Source organism: Alligator mississippiensis, chromosome 12 (genome assembly GCF_030867095.1).
Source record: "Alligator mississippiensis isolate rAllMis1 chromosome 12, rAllMis1, whole genome shotgun sequence".
Classification (NCBI taxonomy): Eukaryota; Metazoa; Chordata; order Crocodylia; family Alligatoridae; genus Alligator; species Alligator mississippiensis.
In genome coordinates, this window is record NC_081835.1 from 19,089,950 (window position 1) to 19,098,297 (window position 8,348).

At 44.6% G+C, this 8,348-nt stretch overlaps 1 protein-coding gene across 1 annotated transcript in view; it reads left to right on the forward strand.

The window, feature by feature from the left end:
- KBTBD12 (kelch repeat and BTB domain containing 12) overlaps nt 1-7,860 on the forward strand; it is a 46,784-nt gene extending 38,924 nt beyond the window's left edge. The window contains exon 5 of the mRNA XM_006264423.3: nt 3,743-7,860. Within this exon, the coding sequence (XP_006264485.1) occupies nt 3,743-3,912 (170 nt within the window). The 3' untranslated portion in view covers nt 3,913-7,860. The remainder of the gene's footprint in view (nt 1-3,742) is intronic.
- Nucleotides 7,861-8,348: the final 488 nt, after the last annotated feature.

An 8,348-nucleotide genomic window follows, 5' to 3' on the forward strand; every position in this document is an offset into this window, starting at 1 on the left:
AGAGAAATGGATCACATCTATTATTACAACAATATAGATCCTCTTTTATCTCCCAGGGGTTGAGAGTTAACTAACACCTCATGTGCTGGCAAGCAGAATTTGTTGCAAGCAGAACAAAACCAGTTACAACAGCCCACAAGGAAAGGAAAACAAAGGCCACTGAAGGTTAGGAGTCACAAGGGTCAGGAAGAGACACAGCAAGACTTGAGGGGAGGGTTTCCAACTCCTCCTTTGATGTTTTAATTAGGACTTCTTGAAGTACTGTAACTGCCAACAGAACATTTTAAGACAGCTCCGCTGTTTGATTTTCCCAACCAGTTGTTTTATTTTTGCTACATTTCATGTCAAACAAAATCCAAAGCACAATAATTTAGGGCATAAGGAGATGATCTCACAATAAAAAACAGAATTGGAGCCTCCAGCGTCACATCTTGTGGCTGTTCATGTCATCCTTTTTGCTTAAGAAAAAAAGAAACCCCATCCCCGCTCAGCCCTCCTGTGTCATATAGGAAAGAAGAGATCTGTTGGTACTTGTGTTTCTCTCAAGCAAGCCTTCCTTCTTCACACTTAACTGGGTATTTTAGCAGCTTGCTGTCTTCATTCCTGGATGGATGGTGCTCTCACACTTATTATTTCCTGTCTACTTGATGAACTGCCTGAGTGTGATAAGCAAAATATCACAACTGTTTAGCTCCTCATGGGGTGCAGGCAGAAATGGAAGGGGTACTGTTGGGACAAATCCCAAGGAGGTCTTTACTCAGGTTTTAATCAGATGTTTGTCAAGTAAATTCCCAGAGTGGAGCAAAAGCCAAGGAAATGCTCAGAATTTAGCCCCATGGACCTGTCGCTCTTCAACTTAATTTTCCTCTCTTCTACAGTTAACCACAGACAGAACTGAGGAAAAAAATATTATTAGCATTTGTGAACTTAGGAAAGGGGGAATCACTTTGTGCTGCTCTGTGAGAATCTGCATGACGAGGTGGCAAATGGCTTCTTTAGATTCAGATGCATGTTGGTTTGAGGAAGGGCTGACTTTAGGGGCTCCACAGTACCAGCAGGTATGGAGGATCTACCACAACACAGAGTTGCCCCTAATTATCATTGTGGGAAGCCTATCTTGAAATTCCAAAGACATGTTGTTTCCATAGGACTCACTGCTGCATTGTGCAAGTCAACTTTCCTGAACTATTGAAGAGTCCTGGATGTATTTTAGGTCTCATGACAACGAGATATTGTGACATATAATATTAGCATGTGTTGATCAGTGGTTTTGAAAGTATTTTGTGAAACCCTGGGATTCTGTGATAGATCATCTCGAGTCCTGCAAAGAGACTGGAGGCAATGGCAGAACAGTCTGGGAGGTGTGGGATGCCACTGCCAGGCTGGGTCACCTGCTTCCACGTCAGTCTTTAAAATAGGTGTCAGGCTTCTCTGGCAGAAGAGCTTATATAAAAGGGTTCTGTGACTTCAGGAAGCTCAAGATCATGATAAGACAATACAGATGTTCCAGGGAAGAGTGGTAAATCCCCAAGACTGTTCTCAGAGGGGGAAGAAGCTGTCTGTGCTTCTAGTAATTGGGAGACTATATGAGCCTTGCTGCTGTCCTATTCATTGACTCTGTCTTCTTCTTTCCCTTGCTTGTTCATCATAAGATCATAGGAAAATAGGGCTGAAAGGGACCTCAGGAGGTCATCTAGTTCAGCCCCTTGCTCAAAGCAGGATCAGCCCTGACTAAACCATCCCAGCCATGTGTCTATCCAACCTGCTCCTGAAAACTTCCAAGGATGCCGATTCCACAACTTCTCTAGATGGCCTTTTCCAGTGCTTGGCCACCCTCATTGTCAGAAAGTTCTTCCCGTACTTCTTTCTTGATCCACAAAGCAGAATTACTCATGCAATGGCATGGTATAAGCAATGATGTGCAGTCGCTAGATGTGAGGGAACAGTTTTTGAGTCCACGTGAAAAATGATCAAATGTAACCAAGAAGGAAGAGATGAATAGGAGCTCCAGTTCAGACTCTAAGCGATAGGGCTGTGCGAAACAGCAATGTTTAGTTCCGACTTCTGTTTCAAAGGGACAGTGTTTTGCTTGGAGTTTCGTTTAGTTTCAAAACTGCTGTTTCGTTTCGTCGAAACTGTTTTGCTGTTTTGATGCTGTTTCGATGTTTCGCCCATAGGCTATAATGGGGAACCACAAAACTGCCTATAACTTCGTTAGTTCTTGCCTGATTCAGATGAAACTTTCAGGCATGCTAGCCCCTTCTGAGGCCAAGTTTCAAGGAGACAGGTGCCGGGGTTTCTGGGAAACTGCACCTCAGGCTGCTGACAAGCAAAACTCGTGACATGGGTGACAGAAAGCAGGCCAGTTCAAACAATGCTGCCTTTAATGCAGTTTTTCCATCCCTCCCCCAGAGCACTGGGATTGGAAGGGACCTCAGAAAAAGATGACAGTCACTGGCCAGCTACACAGTCGATATGAGAGCAGTCCTTCCCCACTCTTCCCCCTCTCTCTCCTTACTTTCTGTTTCCCTGCAGGCAAGCCCAGCTTGAGTTACGAAACACGAACATTTCAAAACTTTCGAAAAGTTTCGACTGCCCTCGTTTTGTTTCAAGGCTGTTTCGAAGCTCTTCATTTTGATTTTGCTGTTTTGAGCTTGAAACGAGTCAAAATAGCATCGAAATGAAACAGCCACTGAAATTTTGCACAGCCCTACTAAGCAATTCAACCTGGAACCAGATCACCCAGTCTCAATGAGAACAGTGCTGGGTGTTTACTGTTTGGTGTTGTGAAAGTTTCTTCTTCTGTTGGCTGTGAAATGTCTGTGCTTGGGAATCTTTGCAACTCAGGAAAAACTGTCAGGAGTTTCATCAACTGTAGAAGGGAGACAGCAAAGAATATCTGTGCCCCCTTTTCAAAGTACGAAAAGTTTAGGTTAAGGTCACTTGCTGCGAGAAAGTAACTTTAAAATGAAAAGCAAAAGTGAGGGAAATGAAAGGCACTTTTCTTTTATAGGAAAGAGGTTAGCTTTGAGTAGCAAAACTGCTTGAAAGTACAGGACTTGTATTAGCAAAGAAAGGGGTTTTTTTTCCCCATTCCCTTTTTACAAGAAGTTTAATGCAGCATTGCTGGCTGACAGAAGCAAAATTCTCCCTATGTGGTGGCTATTTTGTTAAGTTTTGTTAGCCCTGCTAAAAAGCATCTTGTCTTAAGACTGGCTCTGATTTAGTAGCATTGTTCTCTTCTGACTGCTCATAGCAGATTTTTCAACTCTTCAAAATAGCCCAAGTGTATTTAAGGCACTGGAGGTTTCTTCTACCTTTGTTTCCATCCTGAATCACACAAAGCAGGGGTGTTCAGACTTTGCACTCTTTGAAACTACATTGTTGGAGAGTGTCCAGGAGCACAGTGCCTTATAGAAGACAGTAGATCCCACAATGCAATGCTGCCGAACCACTTTAGTCAGTGTTGCATGCTGGGACCTTTTGTCTCCATGTTGCACCTCAGCATTGAAGAGAAGAGGGAATAATGATCAGTATAGAATGCCATGTACTTTATTCTGTTTATGGACTGCACGTTAGTCAACCTACCTTAATAATGACAACAGAATGATGATAACCCCACAAAAAGGAACTTTTAACAGACACTTCACACAGAAACTGGACTCGTTCATTAATTGTGAAAACTCCTTTGACCCTGTTGGCTTAGCCTTTGGTTTTATATTGCTGCCAATTTTTTTTTCAGCTCGACATGAAGTTATCACCAAAGAGATCCTAGAGCTGGATACATGGGAAAACCAGTGGAATGTGGTGGCCGTCAATGTCCTCATGCATGACAACTATGACGTCTGCCTTGTCGCCAGATTGAACCCACGAGATCTGATCCCCCCGCCTTCTGATCTAGTGGAGCCATAGAAATGCAGTTGTTTCTAGTGGCTCCAGAGTCTGCTGCAGCTGATGAACTCAGAATAAAGAGAGGGAGGCAGAGCGACATTGGAACTGGTCTGAAGTGACAGCTGGGTTTTACAGAGATGGCTCTGTAACCATGTGCTTAGGCACAGCCATGCTTTCGAATGGTGCTTCCTACGGGCAGATCTAGAATTTTGAAGAGGGGGTGCAGACGTTGAGATGCATTCATAATGTCTAAAACAACACATTTTTCTCCAGTTAAAAAGAAACTAGAAGCTTTACTAATATGCTAGGGGCCTAGGGCTGCAAAAATAAGTATAACTTCATTGGCATGAGTTAAAACCAATCTGCAAGGCTATGAAATAGGAGCTTCATTACCAGGAGCAGCTCACAGAATTGCAAAACAAAGGCTTGCTTGATTGTGGACTATCAAGACCATTAAAAAGGAGGGATGGTCATTAACAGTTGTGGAATGAAGAGTTTAGAAGAGATCAGGTAGCTTATAATGAGTCATGAGGTCAGCACTGCCTGATTAGAAATGCTGCTGCTACTGCCAGACTGTTGTTTTTAAACTTTAAGTGGAACAGGAATCAGAGAAGGGTGCAAGTGCCAGTGTACGCCCCCCGCCCCTCCAAAATCTGCCCCTGGTGCTTCCCACCAGCTGCTACATGCCCCAGTACTAGTATATCAGACTACTGAATGACACTATAGGTTCCCTAGTCTGTTCAGCCTCTGAGCCTGGCCCAGGCACTCTGTAATGCACTCCTCTATCCATCTGCACAAGCTTTTGCTTAGACTGCATTGTGGATTGCTGTGAGCTGTAGTCTCCTAGTTGCAACCCAAGGCCGATTCCAGGGTAGAGCTGCATAGCTGAATTGCAAGCAGCAGCAGGTCCAGAGAAAGGCTGAAGGTGCAAACAAAGTGTCAGGAGAAGATTTTGCCTTGGCTGTACCCCATGCTGTGTTCAGTGGGGCTAGCATGGATGGTAAGTGTGTCTGCTTTTGGCCTCACACAGGTATAGCTTGGACAGATAGCAGCAAGCCCTGTGCTCCTACACATAAGCAGGGACTGGAGAAGAGAATAGGCCACAAACCCTTTCACACTGTCTAAGGGCCAGGCATAGACTAGCTGAGGAGCAGGCTACAGCAAACTGTAACTGTAGCTTAAAGACCCCTTAAGGCATGCTCAGGGGCCGGTACTGAGAGGAGAAAAGATTGTGTCTCTTCGCAGTGGTTGACCCTCCTGCACCAGAGTCAGGGAGAAGTCTGACTTCTCCAAGGATCTGGGCTGCTGCAAGAACCTGCCGTGGAGCCAGAGCCTTACAGCTCCAACATGGCTGTTTGAAGCCCTTCTTTTCTCTTTAATTTAATGTTTGAGAGAAGGACAGGGAAAGGAATGAAACAAAAAGTAAAAATAGAACTAAGCCAGTTTTCTTAGCAGACCAGATTTGGTGCCATACACAGACCAAGCCGTTGCCATTTAAGTGAGGCTGTTTTTTAAATAGAAGTGTGCGTGTGATCAGAGGTAAACTGCGCTGAGAGAGGGGTGCGACTGTTTCCATAGGGAAAAGGAGTAGTTCAGACAGAATGATTCCTTTAAGCTTCCTCAAGCAGCATTAAGTAGAGCAGGTTAGATGACAGCAGCCAGGAGATGCTCTGAAGTCTCACCCAGTAACAGAGCTCCAGTTTGAATAAATAATGCCCCTTTATATGTTCTCTTGTGTCTGCCCTTTGTTTCTGAGTGTCATTTCCTAGGCTGTTCAGGCAAGAGGGCTGGAAGGTTGAGCAGCTCTCCTGGGCCAAAGCTGCAATTGAGAGGATGCTACTCTAAAGAGACAGTGAGATCATCAATGGAGAACGTATAAATATATTATAAAGCACTGAAGCAGTCCACAATTCATTTCCAACTAGAGGTTGCCTCTGAGAGTCACAGGGGCAACCGCAAACCTGGATAGAAGTGATCAGCAAAGAAAGAGTGAGTCCCCTAGGTAGTGTGAGCACGGTCATTTGCAGGGCAAGATTTTCAGGCTGGAGTGGTTTCTCTCTGTGCTCTTCTTGAATCATATATTTGGTAGCAAATATTTCAGCAGTTGATTTCTCTCCTGTGGTCATTGCAGGGGAAGTTAGAAAAGATGACCCAGAAGCCCTTTTTCTAGGACTAAATTATCAGATTCATCAATTATTCCCTGGACTGCCCTGTGGGGCTGTCAACCTGTCTGTAACAACACTCAGTAGGAAGGACACCAAAGTTTGCTCGTTGTGGGCGTGCTTCATGCATGTTTTACAACGCTGTAATTTAGAGCACTTTTTATAGCACTATAAAGTGACAGTTCTCTTAAACATGACAGAAGTGCAGTGTTTGGGGAAGGAGGGTGCCTCTGAGCCTCCCTGCATTTTCCAGGCTAGGAGGCAGGGGGTCCTAGGCAGCCTCCTGTGGTTTCTCCACTGGTGAGAAATTTGACCAACGTACAGAAGTTATTTAAAGCACTGTAGGTTGCTGAAGTGCTGTAAAATACAGTGCTTCAAATTTAATACCTCATTTAATAAGGGTTAATTTAAAACTCTGTGCCCATTTTTAAAGTGCTATAAAGTAGAGTTGTGCAAAAGGGCACCGTTCCATTTCACCCTCAGTTTCGACGGGTCAACGGAACAGCCTTCTGATTCGAATTTCATTTCAAGTTGAAACAGCTGTTCCGTTCCATTCCATTGAAACAGAACGGCTGTTTTGACGCTGGTTCGACGTTTCGCTGGGGGATGGGAAGTCAGTCCAGTTGGGCTGCTTCCCCATCCCTGGTGCTAGATTCCACCCCCAGGGCCGGCGAGGCAGCCCAGGTGGGCTGCTTCTCCATCCCTGGCGCTAGATTGTGCGGGGGATGGGAAGCCGCCCAGCTGGGTTGCTTCCGCATACCCCATGCTAGATCGCACCAGGCGCGGCAAGGCAGCCCAGCTGGGCAGCCTTCCACCCCCAGTGCGATCTAGCGCTGGAGATGGGGATCTAGTGTGGGGGATGGGAAGTCAACATAGCTGGACTGACTTCCTATCCCCAGCCTATGATCGAAACTTTGACTTTCGAAATGTTTCGACTAGCCTCATTTTGTATTGAGGCTATTTCAACGGCCTTTGTTTCATTCCGATTTTCCTGTTTCGACCTTGAAATTGGTCAAAACTGTCAAAACGAAATGGCCAGCGAAATTTTGCTCAGCCCTACTATAAAGCCGTGCACTTCTGTTAAGTCACGGCAAAGGGCTTTAAATGGCAAAAAAAGCAACTTCTGTACACACTGTATATGCCATGCTGTATGGAGGGTGACCCGACCAATTTGTTTTGCTTTGTTTATAGTAGGAAAAAATCTAGGAAAGAAGAAGTGAGGCTGTGATCCTTATGACTCAGCTTCCGTCTCCCTGCATGTTCTGTAGGCAGAGTGCCTTTGACAGCCTAAACACTCGCAGTTGTGTATGCATCATCTCCATATTGTTAAATCATCCTGATTTCTTTCCCGTGTTGACATTTAGCTCATTAAAACTTCAGGATAGTATTGTAGCTAAGATGAGCCCCAGTGGTAGTAAAAAAAGTAGCTGGTTCTTAGGATCACACCTGGATGCTCAGGCTTTTAAATACCCTTTCAGGAATGAGGTGACAGTAAAGTTTTGTGAGTTATAAAAAAAGAAATAGCAGAGAGCACCCACAGTTTCTCATGTTAAAGTAAAGAACCTTTAATTGCTTAAGCCTTGCTGTCCCTGCAGAACAAGTGTGTCCGCTGTGTTCAGCCATGAGAATTGTTTTTACACAGCTTTAAAGTTCACAGGAATTGATACTCCTGAGTCACAATTCACTCAGGTGGATAGTTCTTCAAGAGTTGGTATGAACAGGTCCTGTAGGTTACTTTGATCACCGCTTCCGCATCTGCCAATTTTGTTTCTTTCATTTTATTTATTAACAGCTGAGAAAAATAAAAAGAAAGGAACAATCCAAATGTTTCTTATTATTTTTATTTATGTGTTTGTTTTTCTGAGCACTCCTGGTATGGCTTTTAATTTTCCTCACTCGACCTATTGGAGCGCTGAAATACATGCCATTAGAGGGACCCCAATCTGTCTCAGGGAACTGCTGCAAATAATGGCAGCAGCCTAAACACAGCTAGTGCCCCTCCATCAAGCTTGTATTCCAGTGATGAGTTGACACTTCCTCCCCACTCTTTACGTGTTGTTTCTGTCACGGATATCTTAAGAGCTAGACAATGACAATGCGTCCATCACGGTCTCTCTTGATAACTGGAGGAGATAAGAACTGATAAATTAACTGCCCTAAATTGTATTCAGCTGCCAGAACTGGAGTTCTGGGGCTGCTGTCATTTTGTGTGGCCTTCCCTCATCAGAGGTCCCTCAGGAGACACCAGAGCTCAGTCAACCCAAGCACGTATTCAGTACTGCTCAGCAGTCTCAC